Source organism: Phodopus roborovskii, unplaced genomic scaffold (assembly GCF_943737965.1).
Source record: "Phodopus roborovskii unplaced genomic scaffold, PHOROB, whole genome shotgun sequence".
In the NCBI taxonomy this organism is placed as follows: Eukaryota; Metazoa; Chordata; class Mammalia; order Rodentia; family Cricetidae; genus Phodopus; species Phodopus roborovskii.
In genome coordinates, this window is record NW_026126469.1 from 21380202 (window position 1) to 21406170 (window position 25969).

At 37.2% G+C, this 25969-nt stretch overlaps 1 protein-coding gene across 1 annotated transcript in view; it reads right to left on the reverse strand.

Annotated features, from left to right (window-relative positions):
- The window catches only part of Slc15a2 (solute carrier family 15 member 2), a 28930-nt gene extending 10891 nt beyond the window's left edge, over window positions 1–18039 (reverse strand). Inside the window, exons 1-13 of the mRNA XM_051191423.1 lie at window positions 17917–18039; window positions 15776–15863; window positions 15076–15217; window positions 9817–9909; window positions 8633–8732; window positions 6536–6626; window positions 6191–6268; window positions 3134–3216; window positions 2651–2737; window positions 2375–2464; window positions 2236–2280; window positions 850–882; window positions 19–107 (exon numbers count right to left, since the gene is read on the reverse strand). Of these exons, the coding sequence (XP_051047380.1) occupies window positions 19–107; window positions 850–882; window positions 2236–2280; window positions 2375–2464; window positions 2651–2737; window positions 3134–3216; window positions 6191–6268; window positions 6536–6626; window positions 8633–8732; window positions 9817–9909; window positions 15076–15217; window positions 15776–15863; window positions 17917–18021 (1124 nt within the window). The 5' untranslated portion in view covers window positions 18022–18039. The remainder of the gene's footprint in view (window positions 1–18; window positions 108–849; window positions 883–2235; window positions 2281–2374; window positions 2465–2650; window positions 2738–3133; window positions 3217–6190; window positions 6269–6535; window positions 6627–8632; window positions 8733–9816; window positions 9910–15075; window positions 15218–15775; window positions 15864–17916) is intronic.
- Between the last annotated feature and the right edge of the window lie 7930 nt (window positions 18040–25969).

Genomic DNA, 25969 nt, shown 5'->3' on the forward strand with positions numbered 1-25969 from the left:
GACCTGGTGAGCACTTACGAGAAGTTAATTTTGCACTTGGAGATCAGCCGATAAATGACGAGGTCAAACAATGGGATGAAGATAAGAACCAGAAAGGGATTTAATACCTGAAACACCATGGTAACAAGGATTATTAAGAGCATCTCTCAGTCATGAGTGTGATCTCATGCTCGAAGCTGCTTGCATGCATCCTCTCACATCTACTCACTTTCACCTTAGTAGGTAAAGAGTCCACATTTCTTGATCTCTTTATATACAAGGCTCTGCTTCCCTTGCAAAGCATCTTAACTTCCAAATATAGCAAGGGACTTCTGGTTTTACTGAGCCTGTTTTCCTGTCAGTCAAATTAGAAACCATTCTCTCCCAGTGTCTCTTGCCTTTAGTTTTACAGCCTAAAGGAAATCACAAGGGGCTAAAAAGTACCCTGAAAGTCACCATAGGTAAGCAGAAATTCTAACTTTGTTGCTCACACAGCAGAAGTATATACTTTCTTTTTGTTGTTTTGGTTGTGCTGGGTATTGAACCTAGGACATCTTGCATGACAGGCAAGTACTATATCACTGAGCTACAGCCATAGACTCAGGTTTACACTTTCTTTAACAATATTTTCAATTATGCCATCTTGGCATAGGAAGAACATTCAATGCTCACACTCTTCCTGTGGGATCATACTCAGTCTCTCTGAAGTTGGCAGAATTATACCCTTAACAAAGGATGTGAAAGAGTAAGATTCAGAGAAACTATTTTCATCTCTACATTTGGGATGTAGTGAGGAATGTATCAGATGATAGCTGACAACCCAAATAACAGGTAGAGGTACAGGTGAAGAGGTACAGAGAAGTTTCCTACCTGCATCTGGTCCGGCTGAAGCACAAAAAATCCCTAAAACATCATAATAAATTATAGTTAGATGGCAGTAGAGGACAATGAAAGCCATGACCACCGAGGCCTGATAGTAGCATCTTATCTTGATAGCAAATAAGAAGCATATTAAAGAAAATTCATTGCATCTTTAGTTCAAGCTATCTTGTTTGCTGACAAAGGTATGTGGGCTGGGGAGAGACTTGGGATGGCTTCTGACTATTTGCTAAGGACAGATGGGCCCTAGGGAAAAGAAAGTTTTCTGTGTCTTGGTTAAGCATTTTCAAAAATGCTTGGGATTTGCAATCTTGTGCATGTTCATAGTGGAGATTGGGGGAGAAGCAGTGAGGCTGAAATTTATACATGAAATTCATTTATGTTTTATATATGACTCAAACACTAGCCTGAAGGTAATTTACTCAATAATTGGCAACAATTTTGTACATGATAGTTTTATGGTGTGGAAAATTTCACTTGTGATATTGTGTTAATGCTCAAGAGTAGTTTTGTCTTTTGGAGCAGTCAGGATTACAGATTTGGGGATTAGGGATGTTCAAGCTGAGCTACACTTTGTCTGAGAGTGATAGAGTTGGGATGTTTCACTGAATCCCAACAACATAATTAGAGGCAGTAATAACAGTAGGACAGGTGTGAGAATCAATAAGAGAATTGCCATGGTAACTTCTGGACAAATAGAGGAAGGCAAAGATAAGATTATATTTTGGAGGCTTCTGATGTCACTCATCCTGTCATCTTCAAAACTACCAATATAATAGTGTAGAGATGGAATGATTAAGAATAGAGAGTAGACCATAAAGGACAGAGTGGACCAAAGAATGGACATTGAAAAAAAGAGAGAAAATAATATTACTCCTTCTCATAGACACAAGTCAGATATTTTATTAATTTTTTTGTTGGGTCCTCTGGGTCCCTTGCTTGATCTTGCCTAAAGAACGTGGCACATTGTGTAGAGGCACCACTTAAGCTTTTACTTGGTATGTCTAAGACAGGCTTAAATGTAAGAAAACCATCAACCAGACCTGCATGACTTCAGCTGTTGTCTTTTCAGTATGTCATGGGGGGTATTTGGGCATGTCCCACTCTTTCCCTTCTTATTTCTAAAGGCAAGATTATAATTTTTTTTCTAGTCTAACTTTGGTTGTCTTTACCTACTCAGTGTTTTTGGGGCTTAATGAATATACATCTCTAATGATCTTAAGTCAGTTTTTTCTTTTTTAAAGACAAATCACCAATAGATTAATTAAATATGTAGAAATAAAAATTATGTATGTGTAAATTAAACTAATTTATGTAAATTAAACAAATTATGTATGACTAAAAACTTAAACTTCTTTGGAAGTTTTGTCAACTCACCAAATCACCATTCATTTTGTTAGCTTGCAGTGTCCATCGTGAGCCCTAGAGCAGACAGATTTTGTTGTGAGACATCCTTTTCCTGTGATATGAAACAGGATGGAAAAAAGAAATATCTTTCAAAAAAACCCACTATTACCTGTTGGTCCAGAAGAGCCCAGAACATGGGCAGTGGGATGTAAAGGAACAGTATCCTGGTCAGTGCCTTCACATCCACAATGAGATGCTTCTGTGGGGAGGAAGAAAGAGCAGGGAAAATTGCCAGAGGCTCCAAATGTGCTTTACTTGCTTAGAGTAGAAATGGTTCAAAACAGAAAAAAAAAAAAAAAAAAAAAAAAAGAGGTCAAATGTGCCAGAATAAAAAGGGTTGAAAGATCAATTAGAATTTTGAGGTATTCCTGAAGTTTCCACTTACTGGGTATTTTTCTGCTGCCCAGTCTAGCCAGTGCTGTCGCTTTGGAATGTTCCCAGCACGGTTCCTGTAGCGGTTGCAGATAGCAAACTAGGGTGGAGAACACAATCAGAGATAGACTAAAAGAAAGCATCTGTTGATTTTCCCAGTCCACTAACCCTTCCCTTAAACAAGTACTTTGAATTTCATCAAACACTGAATCCCAACATCTGAGGTGTTATTTTTATATTTCCTTATTACCTAAAAGTATCATATACAACTGTACTCAGGAGAATTTTTTGCTATTAAAAAAGTGATGGCTTCTGCAACTTAATGGTCAAGTAGAGGCAAGGAGAATAAATTAAACACAGTTTTCCAAAGATAGGTACATAGAAGGAAGATGGCTGAGAAAAACATTTGCCCATGTGTGGGGAACTACACGATCAGGGTGGTATCTTTCCCTTTTGTTGAAAAAAAGTAGGCAGGCAGGGTAATTCATGAACATACCCATATGCATTTGATCACTTGAGCCACGATGTTCCCTTCAGGAGGTGGTTTTCTGTACATCTTGCTTCCCATTGCAAAGACAACTACAAGTGATACACAGACAATGTTCTTGATCTCTCATTTAGAATATTCAGTATGTCAGCATCAAATACCACAGAGAACTGACTTTTGCTCCCTAACTTCAAGAGTAGCCAAGGGGAGATAAGTGCTCAATTGTTAAGAGATATTCATTGAGAGACCTTTAAGGGATAGCAGAGACAGAAGTCATCTTTGGTTTCCTTTCATGTGTCCCATCTCCACATCTGATATGATACCAATTTTGACTAATTTTTCTTTCTTGAGTGCATAGCACAGCCGTTCCCTCTTTTGTATTACCATTGCTTCCTTTATTCAACCTAGAACAATTTTTACCCATTCTATCCATTTTCCATTCCTTTTCTCCTTCCTTCCATCTTTGAGTCAGGGTATCTCTTTATAGCCCACTTTGGCCTAGAACTCACTATGCAGCCTAGGCTTGGACTCTTAACTCATGATCCTCTTGCCTCTTCTGCCAGAGTGCAAATGTGTGATTACAAACGTGTGAACTTCTCCTTGATACCTATTCTTTAAATGCTGGTGTGTCTTTAGAGTTTGAGCCTAGGTCTTCTTTTTACTTTACTCTAATTACCTCAGAGTTTTATATTTTCAAAACTTAATTGCTGGCTGCATCTTATGAATCCATATTTGTGTCTAAAACCCAATTGTTTTGCTCTGAGCCCTGAGACAGTATCTCCAAATAACCATTTGATGATGCACTTAGATGTTTCAAGAGCACCTACAATACAACGTGTACCAAAAATCCATCAGAATTGCTTTAGCCTGTTCATCCTAACCATCTCAGTTAATGACCCTATTATCTAGCCTGTGATTCAAGTCAGAACCCTGTATTCAACAGTGTCCTATCTTCCCCCTCACTTCACATATCCAATCATATCATGGCTTGGTAACTTAACAGGGACTAAGACTGAGTGAGCCAAATCAGGCACTCCCTCAAGTATAAAATTTAAAGGAGTATAATACATGAAGCAAACAAAATCAATATTATCCTTGCCTGACCCTCAATACAATTTCTTCTCCTAATGCAGACCTTTGCAAAATAAGACACTATGAAACAGTTTTTTAAAACAAATCTAACAATCATTTCTCTGTTCAAAACCCTTTTGGCTTATTCTCCAGTCTTCACAAAGAAGTCTTAATTCTTTCATGGCCTAAATTTTCCTTCATTATTTTCTTTCTGGCAACGTTTCTTCTTTGTCTCTCTCTTTTGTGCTCTGAATAACCTGAATCATCCAACCTGTCTCCCATCAACCATACTGTCTTTCCATATGGTCACTTCTTTGATTAGCCACTGTTCATACTTAAGGGCGTATCTTAGAAGTCTTTTCTCTAGGCAAACCCTTAAAACCTCCAGAGTCTTCATCAGGGCACCCTTCTGTGAGCCCCATAGCTTTCTCTGTACTTCCCTTGTCAGGACATTGACAGGACCATACAATAAATCTCCATTTATTTGTCTGACTTATTCTTCCTGTACTATATAAATAAAACCAATATGGGCCCTGTACCTACCATGAAATCTTTCACATAATAAACATTATTAGCACCATAAAATGAAGCATCTGACTAGTAATGATAGATATTGCCTACTTTAAGATAAAACATTCTACTGACTAGCCATGATAGATACCACCTATTTAAGATAAAACATTCTCATTCCTCAATCTTTTTGAGCTCCATAATTGCTTTAATGTCTTAATAGTATTACCAGGCAGTTATATAGAGAGGCTGCCATGATGCTAATAAGTGGAAAAGAAATGGAAGTCCTTGGGGAAATTCTTTGTCATTGAAGGGAGAATGAAGGATTTGATCATGGCTCTCCCAGAATAAATTTCTTTGGAACTGGGAACTGTATTACTTTCAGCCTTTCTGGTAGAAAAGAATCAGACCAAACATTGAATCTCTGGACTCCCTTGCTTCTGTTGAGCTCTTTATGTGTTTGGACTGGATATGTTCCAGAGGGGTGTCACTCAGAGGTTCAGAGTGTGAACAGGTTTCCAGGTCAGTGACTAGAAACAATCACACCCAAGCCTTCCCCTGGGGGAACTTGCCTAAGCTAACAGGCCCACACATCCCCAGTCTTTTCCAGGACAAAGTTCTCAGTGCTAAAAAGAATGCCACTTGATCTAAGTTGCATTAGCCAACTCCTCTTTAATTCTCTTTGTTCAAGGGAAAATTCCTTGGGACCTTTGCAGAGCAGAGCAAAAACAGCTAAAACTGGAAGCTACTTTAAAATGCCCAGGTAATCAGAAGTGGCATTGACTTACCAGAAAAATAAGTGTCGGATAACACAAACTAGTTTGAGATAGAGGTTGAATTGTCTTCTTTTCTTCCTTGACTATTTCAGCAATAATCAATGGGCTTTGATCCTGACTGTACTCAAGAATCGCCTGAGAATGTGGTGGTGGTGCACACCTCATCCTAGTAATCCAGAGGCAGGGGCAGGTGGGAAAAAAGTGTCACCTGAGATATTTAAGTTGTTAGGTACTCAAACTCCTGATCAGCAGTTCTATATGAGCACCAAAGATGGGGTTTTAAAAAGCCCCTTTGAAATTCATTAACTATGTGGCTGTAGCACTTAAAAGTGGTTTGTGGGATTGGAGAGGTGACTCAGAATTTAAGAGCACTTGCTGCTCTTTCAGGGGACCTGGCTTACATTCCTAGTACAACATGATTGCTTACAGTTGTCTGTAAATCCAGCTCCAGAGGATCTGATGCCTTCTCCTGGCCTTCATGGGCACTAAGCACAAATATGATACACACACATTTACTGGTAAACAGATAATAAGAATAAATAAAAATTTCTGATACCATTCATAATTTATCTTCAAAATCAAAGGAAATCACTACCATAACACTTGCCTAACAGGGTTGGTATAAGGGATCAATGAAATAGTTTGTGTAAAATGCCTTCCATGTAGCAGGAATCCACAGCTGTTAGTTTCATTTTTCCACTATACTCACCTAGAGCTACTACCATAAGCAGTCCTGGAACTCCAAAAGCAAGTGCATAGCAATCTTCCCCAAAACACTTCACATCTCCTGAAGGAAACAAAGGGGGGAGAGCAATTATTAATTATAAATTATATTTTACTCTATAAGGCCAGGTTCTTGGTGCAGACATAGCTATCATCTTTTCTTCCCAATATCTAACCCTTATTTTAAGCCAGACAAATCAAAACTCAAATAACCTCTCATATATCTGCCCATATGAAAGGAGAAAGTGGAACCACCTGCAGCTGTCAACAGCTTTTTGTTTGGCCAGAGTAAAGCCCTACACACACACAGACCCGTAGAAGGAATCCTGACCTCTCAGCATGGGTGTGATGAACGTAGAAATCAAACTCCCTGCATTGATGGAGAGGTAGAAGACTGAGAAGTATCTAGTCCGTGCCTCTGCCTGGAATGAGACAGATCATCAGGAAAAAATGTGTCTCTTAGCTCCACCCCACTCCATGTTCAAATTTAGATGAAGGCACACAAAGCAACAGAATCAGATAGTGCTTCCATGATAGGTAACCATCTCAATAGACCCTAAACAAGCTTTTACTCACGTTCTAAACAATACCCTTAAGACCTGGGCAAAAGTGATCAACCTGTCCTCAATACCATTCTTGGGTCCAATACATGTTTATCATACTATTAATTTATTTGTATTAAATATGCTTTATTCAGTATGTTGTGAATTCCTTCAGTAATGCCTAGTACCTGAACAAACACTAACCTATATTAGACACCCAATAAATGTTTATTGACTGTATTAATTAGACAATGAATATATTTGAGTTAATGAATATATTTTGTTGAGTATATGGTATAACAGTGTAGTAATCTGTTGATCTAGGAGGATAGTGCATCCAGAGAGTATAAAAGGGCACCTGCTGGCCTAGAAGCAGTTTGCAGAAGCCTGGGGGGGGGGGAGTTTGTTTTATTAATAGAAATACACCATGGGCCAGCTACTAAATGCAACATCTTTCAAGTAAGGTTCTAATAGGTGATTCACAACCTACAGTGTACTTAATTCTGGCATTTCAGCTCTTCATAAATCACTAGAACAGTAAGTCATCCCCCATGCTCAGTTAGTGACACCTCTTGCTTCCTCTTCTCATTCCTGTTTACATGTGCTTGCTCTTCTAACTTACAAAGTTCATTGTACACAGAAGCTGATCTGCAAAGGTTTGTAATTTCCTGAGTGTTAGCAAGTAATTAGAATCCATAGAACAAAATGTTCCAAGTAATACAAGTGTTCTGAATGGCAAAGAGAAGCATAGGAAGGTAAGACACAGAGAGACAAGACAGGGACAGAAAGAGATAACAGGCATTGTGTCATAGAGAGAATGGAGGAGAAAGGAAGAGGGCACATAAAGATTGGGGGAGAAAGAGGAAGAGAGAAAACAGAACCAGGATAAACAGCTATGGGAGAAGAAATAGATTCACAAAGAAAACTAATTTTTTTTTTCTGCATTTCTCAAAAGTGAGGAATCCAGAAGGTCCAAGAATAGATGGTTCCTTTGTCCACTCACCATAGCTTCCTCAAATAGGCTCATTTTCACTTTGGTCATATATCCCCCACTCCCACCATTGGCAATGGGAAGTGTTATGAAGAAAGGGAAAGACCAGCCAGGCAAATTAATCTATAAGTGGGCATTCTGTTTCATTCAAACTGATAATTCTCCCTTCACAAAATCATCTCTGTATTGCACTTCCCACTCCTAAAGTACTTGTCATATCAATTCTTAGGCACCTCAAGTGAAAGTAAGGTCACTATTTCCGAATCCTGTGTGAAGTTTTCCCTTCAGTGAAGCAAGCGCCTAATTTCCTATAACTCTCACTCCCTGTGCTCAGATTTAAACATGATCGTCCCCCGATATTTATGAACAGCTATATGTAATTTTCTCCTTAGGTTTTGTTTGTTCGTTTGTATTTTGTTTTGAGTCAGGATCTTGTGAATCTTGGGCTGGCCTTGAAATAAATATGTAGCTGAGGATGGCCTTGAACTACTGATCTTTCTGCCTCTCACTCTTACTCCCCAATGCTGGGATTATGAATATGAGCCACTATACTCTGTTTATACTCTGCTGGAGACTAAACCCAGAGTTCTGTGCATGCTACTCAAGTAGTCTACCAACTGAGCCACATCTAAGCTCCCTTGCTGTTCAGCTTATTCAGTCTATATGTCCTCATTTTCTTCAGCCTTTCCTCATATACATGTCCACTGCCCACCCTTACTTTCCTTTAACTGAGCTTTAGTTTTTACTAGTGACTAGTGTCCAGTACAGGACTCAACTCCCCAGACAGGACCTGATCAGTGGAATTACTTCAGTCTTAGCAGATGGCTACCTGACAGGTTCTCCATAGTGATGCTGGCTATAAACTCTCAAAATACAAAAACAAAAAGACTCTTACATGTTTTTCTTCAAACTGGTCTCCACCAAAAGCTGCCACACAGGGTTTGATACCTCCTGTCCCCAGAGCTATTAGACTCAGGCCAACCAATGATAAGATTCTGAAATGGAGAGGTAAGGGTGCTATAACCATGTTGATACCAAACCAACTGTAGAGATGGACCGTAAAGATGCATAAAGAAAAAAAGATATTTAAAGGTAATACCTTCTTTTCACATCTATTGCGTGTACTTTCTACTTGCCTTCACTCCAAGTACTACTCAGGAGAATATACCGTCTTCACATTTGAGCCTCTGCTAGAAACCATACTGCCTGAAAAGATTCTATGCATGGTAGTACCATTTATCCTTTGTATGCATCAAGTGAAAGAAGACACTCGGTGACTCAGAAGTGAGCACACTAGTTTTTGTAATACTATTTTAGTAATTCAATTGAAAAATCATAAGGACTATAACCTTGCATACATACCTTTACTAATTACAAAGTAAAATATTAAAATTTATCATAATAAATAGAAATGGCATCCACAAGTTTTTCGGAGTAGTAATAAGAAGGTATTTAATGTTTATTACTTTTAAAATAAAGTAAAAATTTCAAGTCAGAATGTATATATATATATATATATATATATATATATATATATATACACACACATATATGTGTGTGTGTGAGTATATTAAATTGATTACATATATTAAAAATCTGTCAAATGTCTCTGCTCTATAAACACCAATTCTTGAAGTAAAGTGGAACAGTAAAATGGGAATATACATGACTACACATAAATAGATATACCTCAAGTTTGAATATTACTTTTATTATAAGTAAATACTTTTAAAATTTGTAATGGTGTACAGATACATAGTAAGATGAGTAAGTGAAGGAAAATAGAATGTATAATTTTTTTCTCATTTTCAAGCAAATGAGTTTTTATGAGAAGGTTACTAATTAGGCATTCTAAGTGTCTTCAAATGTTTACTTAATAAAAAAAAAAATGAGACCTGACAATGTAGGAAAGAGTTTGATTGCTCTTAAACCTCTTATTTTAGTAAGCTTGACAATAAAATTATACACTAGAAAATAAAGGAGCATCTCCGATATAAAGTAAAAAGTCATCTATATTGACTTTCTAAAATATGCATCTGTCTGATGTAAGAAAAGTGTTGATCCCATGATTTTACTCACGTATGTAGTATTTTTCCTCCCAGTATTGGTATGGCACCCAAAGACTTGAATACATGGCCAAGAACATACACCAGGGAAAGATAGATGATTGTCCTGTGAAGAAAGTCAAACCGTTCAGAGAACTGAATAACAGTCAGGGGTCACACTGTTCTCAGTAAACAGAGGAGGAAGAGAAGGGAGTGGAAGAGGAAAGAATGAGCTGGGAGAAACAATGGCGAATGGAGGAAACAGAGGAGGGAAAGGCGTAGGATTCTTCACTGTGTAATATTTACTTGGAGGTTACAGACATGTTTTTGAGTTCTCTTCCCAGATCTACACCCTGCTCTGCATTCCCAGGGCAATCCTACTTTTATGTGACAAGAACTAGGTAGTTTTGTAGCAAGCACTGGGATGTTTTCAATTAGTGAAATCAGCAGAACAGGATGCCTCCACTTGCTGTTCTTCTAAAGCAATGTCTTTTAGTTCTAAGAAGCAAGGGGAGTAAAAGATGAATGCCAGGTCATAGGAGTGCTAAAACAAAGGACTTTCTCTAAACATGCACTGAGTTGTACAAAAAGGCAAAGGGATTTGAGGTCTAATCTGGGCAATTTGAACACTCTAGTTAACTGCAAACCCCAGGACAGTTTACACATGGATAATTTGCCAAAAATAGGGAAGCACAAAGGACTTAAGCTGTTCGGTGATTAAAAAAAAAATCATGAATTTTTTTTAGAGATGGGGAACCTCTACCTGCTGAGTTATTTTTTTCCAGTGAACTTGACTGGCAAAGAAATAGCAGATTAAGGAATTCCAATAAGGACATATGTAGAGTTCTGCCCAATGGCATAGCACAATATTGATTATACTCTGTATGTAATAATTGGGATGTATATTATGCATATTACCATATGGGTGGAATGTTAATGTTATAATAAACCTTCAGAATTATATAGTTTGTCTTTATCATTTTAAAAGTGTTTTATCCTGGTGTTGAATATGAAGAATGGAATGAAGGAATCAGAAAGTGTCTAGAAGTACTAAAAGTCTCGACTTGGGGATTCCTCATTCTAAATGCCTAATCTTCTTTGATTGAGGGGGATCTTTGTCAAAGTAAAAGGAACAATTAGAAAAGAAGGGAGTAAAAAGAAACTGAAAAAAAAACCCAAAAAACTAGTTATCACAGACCTCAAGGAGAGGACGGTTGCTAAATCATTAGAGAGAAACAAACTAAATGGGTCTGGAAAGATGGCTTCATGGTTAAGAACTCTTAGTGCTAGATCCCAACAGGTTCGTTGCCACCCATAAGTCCAGCTCTAGGGGGATCTGATGCCCCCTAGCCCCCCACCGCCCCGCTCTGCATGCACACACATGTAGCATTCTTGTACACAGACACAGACTCATACCATAAAAGTACCTGAACTAAATCTTCAAGATTTCCTTATTCAAGAGTTGGGGAATCTGGGTGCCCATTTTCTGTTGTATAGCTTGGATTCCAGGCTGGTCATCTAGTACTTGTTCACTAAATTAATAAACTCATTCCTTGAATGTTTAAACCATCTTCCTAACCTAAGTCTTCTACCTCCAAGATAACATTGGAAAAAGGTAAGTACAGAAGAGATAGAGAAGGGGGTGGGGTGGAAGAGCAGGAGGAAAAGGAGAGAGGAAAGTTGGTAGAAGCAAGAAACAGAGACAGAGAGACAGAGAGATAAAGGAAAAGTGGACAAGTTTGAACATATTCCTTTTCCTTCACTGAGGCAAGACTGCCACTCCAGGTTTTAAAAAGTGAAAGAAGAGCCAATTCCAGCTTTTAAAAACCGACAATAAAGTATGATGGAAGGCAATACCAAGTTTATTTCACCAGATTATCATCATTCTTTTTGTGTATAAGGGCTCTCACATGTATGTCTACATACACATACATTTGTCTATATAATGACAAGTTACTCAAGTTTTAAATCTGAAAGAGATTCAAGGCATTCCTCAAATGTAATGTACTGTTTAAAAAAAGACAAGTCCCAAAGTAAATAAAAACCACCTTCATTACTATCCATACATATTCTCAGTCTCAATTATGGGTTAGATAATAGTGCATACACTCAATTGTAGAAAAAAACAGCAATGAAAACATTTTAGGTATCCCCTTTCATCTTTCAGTTTAGAAACAAAGAAAATAAAAGAAAAATGGTGACAACTGATAGCAGTTGGAGTTAATATTGAAGAGAATGAGTGTAAGTGATATTGTACCTTAGAATTTGAAGACATAAAAAAGCCAGGATAGAGGACAGCTAACTTGAAAAGAAACAAGCAATTATAAATGCACGATGAATTTGAACATTCCAACAGTCTATGTAGCTGTCTGTAGATAACTACACACCTCCAGACCTGCTAAGGTCTGGAGAAAGTGAATAGTGGGAGTTACCACCTGGTAGAAATATGACATTTAGGAAAGAGCTAAATAAATGAAAAGCAAAAATGGAGGTGGTTTTAAAAGAACCCAGAAAGATGAAAGAGAAGAAAAAATACAGTGTTAGAGAAGGCCAGGAAGGAAAACAAAAAAACCCTTGGGGATGATAAATAGATCAAATTAATGAAATTTAAGTTCAGAATGAACACGAATCTAGAAATGGCCACTATAATTTGTTAATTATCATTATCAGTATTCTGAGAAATTTCAGTAGGGAAAATAAAGGTTAATATTTCATATTAAAGCTTCCACAATTTGTTTTTATTAAAACTGTTTGAACTTCAACACTGTGAAAACATATTATATATAATCCATCTCTTTATGCTTTTGATTAATTGGACAAATAAAGGAAGTTCAGCAAACATTTAATTTGGATCAGATTGAACTAAATCGTGTAATTGAACTAAATCGTGTTCCCTTACACTGAATTATATCACTCTGTCATAAGAAATGATGATAGGGAAAACAGTGACTAACATAGAGATGTTCTTTTTAAATTGTGAGAGTAACTAGAGGAGAAAGTAAATAGGAAAAATTCAAGATTTTTATTTGTTTATTTAGAGATACTAGAGGCTTGTACCTGATTCTAGTACAGGAAAAGATTCCAGCTCTGAGGGAGACTTTGATAGCTAAAGAAAGTAGTTGAGGCAATGGTGATAACCTCTGTAAAAATTCAAGTTGTATACAGAAGACTTCTGAATTTGTGTACTTTATGTAAGTTACTCTTCCGAAAGTAGGTTTATGAACCAGGCTTCCTGAATGTGGGTATCAGTTGGGGGGCTTGGGCAGTCCATGCGGCTGCTGGCAGTGGAACCAGTATTTATCCCTAGTGCATGAATGAACTTTGGGAGCCCATTCCTTCATGGAGAGATATTCTCTCAGCTTAGATACATGGGGTAGGGCCTAGATCCTGCCCCAAATGATGTGACAGACTTTGACGATCCCCCATGGGAGGCCTCACCCTCACTGAGAAGTGGATGGGGGCATTGTTTGAGGATGGTGTGGGGAATGGGAGGATGGAAGGGAAAGGGGACTTGGATTGGTAAGTAAAATAAGGTTATTTTAAATTTAAATAGAATTAATTTAAGAAAAGAAAGTTTTTAAAAAAAAGAACCCAATCAATATTGAGTTAAGAGTACAAGAAAAATATTAAATTTACTCCAAAATATTCAGGAAGCTATTGTTTAACAAATCCTGAAGTTGTACTTCTTCAGTCTCAAAGGAAGTTATTTTAAAAACACAACTGCAATGTCAGCCTTTATCCTATACCATAGCTTGTGTAATGCCAATTCATAGCTGAATGAATTCAATGACTACTACTACATAAGTAACAAATGTATCCACTTACCCACCATGCCTCTCTTGAGAGAATGAATTTATTTATTCACATACATGAATATATATATGTACATAAATATATCAAATTAAGATAGAAATCAGTGTTTACAGTTAGAATTCTATGTGGTTAGTTTTAGCTGCCAGCTTGACAAAACTAGAATTCCCTGAGAAGAGAATCTTAATGAGGAATTATCTAGATCTGGTTTGCCATTAGCCATGTCTATGGGAGGGAGGTTGTCTTGATTGTTAATTGATGTAGAAAGACACAGCCCGCTGTGGGTAGTGCCATTCCTTAGGGAAGGGGTTCTGAACATATTAGTGGAAAAAGAGAGAAAACAAGCACGGTTGAGTTTACTCTCTCACTGCTCCTAACTGTGGGAATGATGTGACTAGCTGCTTGGATTGCTGCCTTGACTTGGCCAAAACGATGACACTAACTTAGAATTGTAAGCCAAATAAACCTTTTCCTCTCCATATTGCTTTTTGTCAGGGTATTAGTCACAGCAACAGAAGTGAGGCAAACACAAGTTCTTTCAAACACTAGGTTTACAAATACAATACCATATTGTCAGACTACTTTAGCAAACGATACATACTTAACTTTCACTTGGAGATTTTACAGTGCTTATTAACTTACTGGAGAATAAAAGAAGTTATACAGTAAGGAAACATTTTCAGTGTTTCCTTACTGTTCCGAAACAACATAGGATTTTTCTAGACAGGTGCCATGGAAGCTTTATTTTCTCACACAATTCATTATATCTTATACAATCAAGTTTTTAAAAGAATATATTTTGAGAAATGCTAACTCAGACAAATCCATGGATGGCAAACTTACAGACTTATTGTTAGATAATGAATGCCAAAATGTTGTAGAGGACAATTATACCATTATACCATGTCTGCTACTTCTATTTTTAGGAACAGAAGAGCTGAACTAAATGGGCTAATACTTTAACTTGTGGAAATCTTTACTAGAGTCTAAGGAAGGAAACTACAGAAACAGGTGATGAAGGTAAACAGAGATAATTTTAAAGCCTCTGAAAAGAAAGATCAATAAGATGCTGAAGGAGGTGAGGTGATGGAGTCTGGGGAAGACATAAAGAAAGTACTAGATAACCACAGTAAGCCTTTACTAATGTAAATTTGCCAGTCTTTACCCTCACGGAGAAAAATAAGATTCAGTACCAAGCTACAGAGTAGAAGACTAAAATTAGATTTTAAGAAGGAACTCTTGACTAAAAGGATGTGAAAATATTAGTGGATAAGCATGGAAATAATAGATTTTTTTTTGGTTGTTGTCAGTCTTGAAGAGATAAGTATTTGTCATAGACATGAGGTTTCTTAATTTTACTTTTGGTCTTATTTGTTGTTTTGTTTCGATTTTAGCTAGAAGGTAAAAGACTAGGAGTTGTAGGTAACTTTCTGGACAATGAACTTGTGAGGCTCTTGAGGCTGTGATCTGCCATTATCCTTACTTGAATTTTCCCAGCCATGAGTCAGCAATTGCTGCTCCCACGATGGGGGTAAAATAGCAGAGGCTGCTGAAAGCATGGTATACAGATGTGGAGGTGTCTTCATTCCAGTGCAGGAAATGCAGGAAATACAAGGTCAGCACAGCTGAGATGAAACAGAATAAAACAAATGGAAAGTAAGATAGATGCAATAAATATGGTTTACAGAGACGTACATTTGATTTCAGGGCTCTACAGGTGACCCTGGCCTTCAGCACTCCTAGCAGTGAAATAACTGAGTGATGACTGCCAGGCAGTAGAAGCAAGGCCCATGGGAACTATGAAGTAAACGAGGCATGCTGGATACCCAAATACAATACTCATGTCTTCAGTCTCTGTGCACCCATAGCATCATTTAGATCATGAGAAATTAACATGGTCCTTCCCATACTGCTCCCTCCTCTCCTTCCCAGCAACAACATAGTTCAGTGGAACTCACATGATGAGAGCTTTTCCACTTGTGTTTTCTTTGGCTGTGTGTTAATTCTGCAGGCCTTTTTGACCTTAACCGCCATGAGTTAATAAATAAAAATTTATAAGGTCTTTATTATCATGGGCAGAGGGAAGGATTGATTTATACCAAGGAAGAAAGAATAGGCAAAGGAAACAAGTTCATGAAAGGAGACCAGGCTGCTGTAAACATAAGGCAGAGACACAGAATTACCTTTCATGCCATAATAAGAAAAACGCTCGCAGAATTCATTCACCACAATGAAGGCGATGCTGAGTGGATAGCTGGATCCAAAGATTTTCTATTCAACAAAGAGGCAAAGGTTGAGGAATGAGCTGTTTTTTCATTTATACTTCATGGTAACTCTACAACTGAAAGCATATCTTCACAAACATAGGTATATGAAGAGGTTCTTGTCATGTTGCCCAGGCTGACCTCGGTATTGTGATATTCCTGCTACAGGTTCCTAGAGAGCTCAGGTTACAGGTGAACCCCACCATGCCTGGACAGACTCATTTTAAAATCATTGTTGTCAATTAACATGGAACAATGGTCTCATCACAAAACATATTGTCATACTAGCTATGCTTATATTGTCAATGTGGGAATCTTACTTTGTCTGTTGTTTAACATGAAATTGGTCAGATAATCCTTGATCATATCCCCACAGTATATCAATAAAAGCCTATGGCTCTAGGGAGAGGATGGTCCATACTTACTGCTAAGAATAAAATGAAAAGATAGCCTTTGGTATGGCAGATACCCACGCAGTCAGAGCCACATCTCACTACCCCACTTGACTCCACTATAGAGACTGACTTCTCCCATCTTCCAAAGTTACCATTCTGGGAGAAATATTAACAATATGAAGTTTCCTTTTCATAGGCTGCTGGAACCAGGCATAGAGCTCAGAATGGAGGCAACATTCCTAAAGGTAAGGGGTTTTATCACATTAACTCTAGGAAGAGAATTCTGAAATTCTATGAAATTAAGTGTCCACCCTCATACTAGTATGTTTCCATACTATTTCCTTTTTAATTTTATTTCTATTTATGTGTATATGTGAGAGTGTATTCCGCATGTATGTGGATGCCTGCAGAGGCCAAAAAAAAAAAAAAAAAAGGTGTTGGATCTCCTGGAGCTGGAGTTTCAGGTTGTTGCGAGCTGGCTGACATGGGACCTAGGAGCTAAACTTTGGAAAAACAGCACGTGCTCTTAACTGCTGAGCCATTTTTCTAGCACCAAGATTTTTATTTGCAGCCTGCACATTAGAGTAACAATGCTATAATTCAGACGATAAAGTCTATCAAGCTTTATTTCAAATGTCTTTCCATTCTGCATTAATATGGGAAGAGGATAAAGATAATCTGTCTCTTGAGACATTCAAACATTAACATGAGATTTACATTATCTCTTATTTTATAAGTATGTATCTCTTTTTAATCATCAACAAGACATAATATGATTCAATATATAATAAATTAATATAATCTGTCTTTTACACATGTAGATATGAATAAATATCTTTCTACATACATGTTACTACATAATACCTTGCTTGAAAGATTCAATGAATTGAAATATTATCTTCCCAGCTTAAGAATTACCTAACATAGAATTTATTTAACATTAGCTGTATACTAATTGGATTAACATTCAAACCTTACTTAAGCTACATTGCTAGCCTGTCTCTGTGCTTTAATTCTGTTATTCCATAGAAATAAGAATTCTACTAAGTTCGTGGTTGATAGTAAGAACTCAGCAAACATTGGCTATTGTTACTGTGGTCTCTCTGCTGAGAGGATTTTACTACAATATGAGAACTGACTGAGGTGATAATTCGGAAGTGCTTTAACAAGAGCATAATGCAAGATGTTATTCTTTGTTCTTCTCTCTGCTCTCTCCCACTTTAAAGTAGGGACACTTAGTAACAGAGAGTGAGTCTATTCTACAGCTTCTGTTGGTGTCCAAAAAAAAAGGAAGGCTCTGTACACAAGGGGAGCTAAAGGCTGAGCTTTCGTATTGGTAAAAGAACAATCACATACAGTTCTCCAGACAGAAATGCTTGCCAAGTTTCCCTGAACATTCAAAGTGCTTTTTCTCCCCCAAGGGAATATGCAATGAAATACAACAAAACTCTGGGGCCCAACGGAAAAATTCTGGCAAACCTAAACCGTGGCTTCCTTCCTGAAACAGAAGAAACTAGAATTCATTTTCAGGTGAATTCTAATTCCACGAGAGAGTAGTTTTTCTACTCTAATACACTTCAGTGCTGTGTTCCAACAGCCCAGAAGGAACTTCCGAAAGTGCCCACGCTGTTACTGTCAAGAGACAAACTGAATTTGGGGACTCACCGGAGGCGGCTTCTTTGGAGGACTTGGAGGTCGAGGCAGCACCTCTTCTGTAGAGACAGGTGAAAAAAGAGTTTCCTTGGACTCATTTTTCTGGAAGGGATTCATGGCTGGCTCCTTACTCTCTCTCTCTCTCTCTGCTCAAGCATTTGGCTTCAGTAGGCAGTTAGGACAGCTGCCAGCCTACAGTGAGAAGGGGGACTGGGGGGGGGGGAGGAGGGATGGCTACAGCAACTAGGTTTAACCCTCTGGGTGTCAGTTTTGGTAGCCGCCTGCCTCAGAACAGAGCTGGAAGCTTAGGAAATGAGACCGGTCAGCACACCACTTTCAAAAGAATGTTGTGCAAAAGGCATGGCATGGGGAAGAACAACATGTCACAAGTCACAAGATGAAAAGAAACAATGCTAGAGAATTGATGAGGGTTATCTGTTTAAGAGAAATAGCTTGGTGAATGAGTACCAGATAGTACACAAGAATGCAACACCTTGATTAGTGATTTAACTCAGTGGTAGAGCACTATGCCTTACACATATAAGGTCCTGGGTCTGATTGATAGTGATTTGGGGAGGGGGAAGATTACAACATTCTAAATACAGAAGGGTGATTTCAGGTTAAAACTATCTACCATTATTGGGCACTTATTACATGCAATGTTAACATATATGAGCTGTATGCAGAATTTTACTGCTATCTTCATTGTACAGAAATTACTGTTCCAAGAAATTGAGAAAAGTATCTAAAAATCACAGTGCCAGTAAAGTGGCAGATCTGGAATTTTCACTATGCAGCAACAGATGGGAAAGGCAGAGATAGGTATCAGCGGTGACCCTGCAGACTCTGCAGGAATGCAAGCCATGGACATGGAAAAGCGGGACTAAAAGGAAATCAAAATGCTTTGAAGAGGGAAGCCATATCCAACCTGAATTTGAGAATAAGAATGAAACTGACTTGGGTTTTTAATATTGGAACATTCAGCCAGAAAATCCTGTCAGTAAAAAAGACAGGGCTAAAGAAAATGACAGGAGAGAGATGGCTCAGCCATTATAGGCTAGGCTCACAACTAAAACTAAAAGAAAATGACCGGAGGGGGGGAAAAAAGTTGGTGATATGTCCTTTGCTAAAGCCACTCCTTGTATTTTCAATTTCTCATTTCCAGATTAATCCATTCATTCTTTAAAAAAATAAAATTTAATAAAATTTAATTCTCTGCAAAAATCACGAACAGGTTACTTTCTAGGTGTTATTGCAAACATTAGATTCTCTTAACTTTCAGTGGATGGATTTTATTCTGACTCTATAATACTATACTTAGCCCTTATGAGAAGAAGGGCTAGAACATGGTGACTACATTGAATTGAATGTATAGAAAATTGAAATTTTGTTAGTTATTATTATATATTAGTTACATTTATATTATATTAACATATATGTATTACGTTATATATTATATAGTATATTAGTTATTGATTTATATATTACTTATATAAAAGTATTTGCTTTCATTATGACATTTCCACACATGCTCAATATACACTCTGAACATAGTCTCCTCGAATTGCCTTACTTCCCTTGTTGTATTATTTTTGTCAATTCAAAGAGTTAAGAGAGGCACAAAAGAACCTAGTGCCCATACATCTGTTAGTCATAAAAAAGAGAAAATATTGCCAAAGGCTATAAATTTTTTTTTTCTAACCCTTAAGTTTAGAAAAAAAGCACCAAGGAATAAATCACCAAGTCAGGCAATACCAGCACAAGTAATTTCACTTGAGACTGGCGAAAACTGAGTGGCAGGCGAAGGAGGGCCATGTGGGGAGGGGGCAAATATGAGTAAAATGAAATGCACATATGCATTTTTTATAAGGAAAGCCATTCTCTTCTATGTTCACTAAAAATTAAAAAGAGAAAAAAAGTCTATGACCCTATTTCTTGAAAAAATTCTTACATTACTCATTTGAATTCTTTTTTCCACAAACGAAACTTTTTTTAACCTAAAATTATATCTTTATTTAGTTTACATTTCTATTTGTTTTACATACCAACCACAGTTCCCCCTCCTCCCCTCCCCCTGCTCCCATTATAACCTCCATCCACTCCTCAGAAAGGGTAAGGCCTCCCATGGGGAGTCAACAAAGCCTGGCACACTCAGTTGAGGCAGGACTAAGGCCCTCCCTGCTGCATCAAGGCTGAGCAAGGCATTCCATAGGGAATGGACTCCAAAAAGCCAGCTCATGCACCAGGGATAGATGTTACTTTGCTGGAGAGTTGGCTCAGTGGTTAAGAGCACTGGCTGCTCTTCCAGAGTACAGAGGTTCAATTCCCCGCACTCTGTGTCATCCAGCATCTCACACAGATATTCATGCAGGCAAAACACCAGTGCACATTAAAAAAAAAAAATTCCCTAAACTTTAACTTGGACTTTGACCAGGATTTCTCTTATACCCTTCATCTGTTTTCTCTCCCACCAGCCTTTAGCCAAAGAGTAGTCCAGCTTTACTTGTACGTGTAGCATTAATGATTAATCTGTAGTTATTCTTTTTAGGAAATGTTGCCTTTCCTGACCTACCTTGCTTAAATGCTAAATCTAAAACAGACAGAAGTTTATGGCCAAGTCACCTAGTAAAGCACCTTTAGACTGTATTATGTATGCCACTGGCTTCCCTTACACTGGCCTTGTACTTCTAGATGGCATTTCATCTGGAAGCACAGATGATGCACCTGTAGGCAATGCACCAATTCACTCATGCTTAGAGGTCTCCTGATCATCCAATGCCACAGTGTGAGCTTTGGTCCCCAAAAACATTTCTATGAAATTTGTCTTTATGTGAGACTGGGTCCTCCTCTCCCTAGTTAGCCAAGGATGACCTTGAATGTTTGATCCTCCTACTTCTACTTCCAGCATGCTGAATGTGGGGATTCCAGGAATGAACCACCACTCCTGGTTTATATAGTGCTGGAGATTGAACTCAGGACTCCGTGAATGCTAAGTCAAGTGCTCTACCAATTGAGTCATATTTCAAAGCCTGACATTCATCTCTTGAGTATGGCAATAAAATAACAATATCAGAGATAGAAGGAACCTTAGGTTTGAGACTTTCTTATGTAAATTCAGCTTCTCTGATGTGAAGAGTCATTCAGAGCAACACCAAACTGAGGTGCTTGCTATGCTCTGTTGTTTTTGTTAGGCTTGTCTCAAACAGAAAGATAAAGGTTCAAGAGATAACTAAGAGAAAATGTCTTTGACATAAGAATGAACATAAACTCCCCAGAGACACAAAAGACAATAGAAATAGAAGAATCTGAATATCAGAATCAAATGCCAGTGACAAAAGTAAAAGACATTTGTGGCCTTTGTGATGTGACAGCAGAGAGTAGTTTTGTTACTCATAGAAATGAGCTCTAAAATGAGTAGTTAGAGAAAAGAAGCAAATATGAAATTAAAAGTAATTGTGTACTTGATAATGTCTACACTATAAAATTCAGCCACCCAAAAATTATATTTAAATGTTAGCAACAAATAAATAAATAAGGGAACTTAAAGATCAGTGCTAGTAACATAAAAAGTAAATGAAGTGAAAGGTGTTGAGATCTCAACCCTGAGCTATCAAATGTTAGTAAAAGAGAGCGGAAATTAAAGGTTTGAATAAATGGAGACATGCCATATTCATGATCTGGAAGGCCCATATTATAAAAGGTTAATAGTTTCTTCTATCTGTAGCACAAGACTACTTGATTTATTTATTTACTTACTTACTTATTTTTGGTATTTCAAGACAGGGTTTCTCTGTGTAACAGCTTTGACTGTACTAGAAATCTGTAGTTCAGGCTGGCTTTGAACTCACAGAGATCCACCTGGTCTGCCTCCTGAGTGCTGGGACTAAAGGCATGCACCACAGAGACTATTTGATTCCAATAAACATACCATTCGGATATGCTTATGGAGAAAAGTTTTATTTATACCCAAAAAATAAATAAATTCTTCATAGATTGAGGATTTAAATATTAAAGTAAAACAAAAATCGAGATTTTTGGAATCAAATATAAGAGATATGTTTGTAACTGTGGAATAAGTCAAAAGTTCTTGAAACCTATATAAAGTAGAGTAATTGTAAAAGAAAAGAAAGATGACATTCTTAATATTAGCATTAATAAACACTGTTTTCAAAAAGATACCATTAAATATGAAAAAGTACATGCCCACGAGAGAAAAAGTTTATAATGTATGTATCTATCAAAAGTAATATGCCCATACTATGTAAACAACTCCAAAAATCAATTGTAGATGAATAAGGAAATGCTCAAGAGGAACAAACAAATGTTTCTCAAATAGTCAATAAATCTGTGAACAGGTCATCAATTTTATGGGTGCAAATACAGTTTAACTATGAGCATATGAGGAAAATTTATCTCTAAGATAATACATATAAGGGAGACTGCTGAGCCAAAATAAATGATTTTTTTTCATTTATGATTTTTATTTATTTATTTACTTATTTATTTTTTATGACCAAGTCCATTTAAATGAAAAGAAACATTTATAGACAATATTTGGGAATTTGGGCATCATTCTTTCCAAACTACTTCCTGCTGGTAAGGGGCGCTGTCATGGGGGATTCTAAGAAGATGCAGAAATCCTGGCTGTAGTCTGCAAGGATGCTTTGTCCAGCTGTTTTGAATGTAGGATCACTTGGTACTCTGTTTCAGGTGGTCTGGCTTGATCAAACCATATTAGTCTGGAAGGAATCCACAGCTTTTCATTTTCTGTGGAAACAAAAATAGAAATCCTTTTCCCAGTAACTTGTCCTTGAACTTAAATTTTTGAGTCAGAGCATTTTTTTTTTCAAAATAAATGATTTTGAAATTTTTGATCTATCATTTTCTTTGCCCACTTTCTAGTAAATTGTTACCCTTTGGTAAATCTGTAAGATATTTGAATATTGCTGTTATTAACACTGCCATCTTTTGAGTTGCAAATGTATTTTCTATTGATTTTATAGACTTCTACAATTAGATATAACATAGCAAAGTGTACAAATCATAAGCATACAATTCCATTGCTTTTCACATATATGAAACTCACATAGCTACCACACATCCAAAGTAAAACATATTCTCTAGTTTAAAAAAAAAAAAGTACTCTCCTCATTGCTGGAAGTCCTTCATGGAATAATGGAATAATACCCATTGCTTACCTTTTGTCTCCTAGTCAAATTCTCCTCCACCAGAGTCACTATTTTTTCTTTATCACCTATTTTATTTGCTTCTACTGAGTTTCATGGAAATAGAATACCACTGTTTGCAGTCTCTGTGTTGGATTCCTGTTACTCAATACTACATTGGTGAGATTCATCTATGTTGTTGCCCAAAGAAAGGTTAATTTTTTCTTATGTTTGGTCAAATTCACTAGACAAATATATCACTATTTATTTAGCCATTCTTGTGTTGACAGACACTTGGGTGGTCCCAGCTTTAGTGTGGGCAGGTGTCAACCTAGTTAAAACTGAAACCTGCTTCTCAGAATCTCCTGTTAGATTCTTGGTCTCCACTTGCATGAGATTCAGGAAGTAGAAATGAAAACAGCAGGTATTGTCTGAGTGTCAGATTGTTGTGATTTGACATTCTCAAGCCTCTCTTGCTGGATCTGTAAGTGTAGGACAGTGCATTTGAAGTTCACGTGCCTTCATGTTTTTAGGGTTTTATTTTTCTTCGACTCTTCAGAGTGTCTGTGACACAATGTTATCCATACTTTGATTTTCATCCATGACTCTTGGCTCATCACTCCTGTAATTCTTATTTTCTAAGTTTTCTAAGTCACAAAGTAATGTTAGGATATTTTCAACCTCCAAAGCAAACCTCAAAAAAAAAAAAAAAAAAAAAAAAAAACCAAACAGTCTCACTTCCTGTTTCCCTCATTTTCTCCCCTCCTCTTTTGCTCCTTTCCTCCCTCTATCTCTTCTGCCATTCACCTGCTCATTTTACTCCCCAAGGCAGACCAGAGAAACTAGAATTTCAGTCCAACAAGGAAGATCACAGAGACTAAAAATATACCCTGATCTTATCCTATTGTTTTTAGGGCAAGCCATAAAAATGACAGTCTGATATTATTTGTGTAACAGTAGGTCATTAGACCATTTTAATTCCAGAAGACCTTGCCCCAGGCCCACGAGGAAGAGATGCTGAAGAATCTGGACAGGCCTCTTTAGGTTTCTTCATCCTGTCTATTTGCAGTCGTGCCTATGCAATGAAGTTTCCATAGACATGATTTGGAGCACATCCAGATTGCTGAACTTCATGTGACCACAGAGGGTGTAGACTTTCCACACCCCTTCCCCATACCTTGACCTATCACCTCTTCATAATACCTTTCATGAAAATATGTTTATAAGCAAGTTAATTGAACAAGAGGAGGGATTATAGTGAGCTTCATTTATGACCAGTTGTCTGAAACACAAATAAATAATCTAGTGCTTATGATTGACATTTAAAGTGAGAGGGAGCAGCCTTGGGGACTGGGCCCTCACCCTGTGTGACCTGAAGTTATCTCCAGGCAGGTAGTATCATAATTAAATAGGATTAGAAGACACATAACTAAACTAGTGTCTGCTGCAGAATGCTTATTTGCTTGTTGGAGAGAAATCCATCACACATTTTGGGATCACAAGTTTGTTTGTTTGTTTGTTTTTGTTTTGTTTTAGTTGATTTTGACAGTGAAGACTACAAGACAAACCCAAAACCTTATTCCACTCCCCACCCATGAAGGGTATACAGAATAAAGTTGAATTCATTAAAATGAAATTTAAACTGAATGCGCTGATATATGCCTAATTTCTGAATTAGGAGGTTGAGGCAGGAGGATCATGAGTTAGAGCCAGCCTGGGCTGTTATACTGAGGCTCTGTCTCAAAATATGCCTCCCTCAAAAAGTCATAAGAATATTTCATTTACAAGGAAAATAAAAGGAGGAAATAGAATCTAGGAGCTAGCCTTACTAGCTCATCCACTATGTACTCATTTCTTGTAGTTAATAGTAGTACAAGGAATTCCAGCATAACAACTTTGAGCAAAAACTTTATCTTCCAAATTATTTTAGTAATATAATAGGAGTGTTTTTCTAGATACATTGAATGCACAAATCTGCTTTCGTTAAGTAATAAATGACATAGCAGTAGTTTTCAACTAAGTATTGATGGGTAAGACATCAAATAAAGATAAATTAAGGGAAGGGAGACTAGAGAGATAAAAAAAAAAGAATAAACCAGGAGAAAGTAAAGCCAGAACTTAAGACTGTTCATAAATGGCAGTTAAAGAAATATCAGGAAGAGACAAAGTTGAATTTTTTTCATAATTGCCAAAATTTGAGGCAACCAAGATGCTATTCAGTAGGCAAATAGATAAACCATGGTATATGTACACATGGAATAGTATTCAATCTTAAAAAGAAATAGACTACTGAACTATGAAGGTTGATCTGAAAAGGTCATATACTGTATAAGTCCAACCACAGAATACTAGAAAAAGGTAAAAACTGTAGACAATAATATATAATATGTTGTCTAGCCTGGAGTAATAGTGACTCATGTCTAACTTACTTCAGCACTTGGGGATGAGGCAGGAGAACTAAGGAATATTGGGCCAGCCTGAATGCCCGGCAGAGCACAGAGGGTTATTTTTTGTTTTGTTTTGTTTTTTTTTTGCTTTGTTTTGTTTTTTGTTTTTTATTTATCTAATGTTCTAATATGTCCCAGGCTTTATTATTTAAAAACAAAATGATGAGTGACGGGCTCACAATCAACAGCATCACTGGACTTCCATCTTCCCCCACCCATTGCATGTTTCTGATTCCTCCTCAGTAAACGAACTTAACCCCAAAGCTGTGATGGCTCCAGGTTCTCCACCTCTTTTCCCTTGCCTCAGCTCAGTTTACAATAGCTTCCCTGAAAGGAATAAAAAAAAATCACAAGAGGATTTGTTGAATGGAGGAGATTGTTTATGCACATAGAAATCATAATTAAACTCTAAAAATACAACAAAATGTGTCTTGTAAATCATAAGAAAAATTA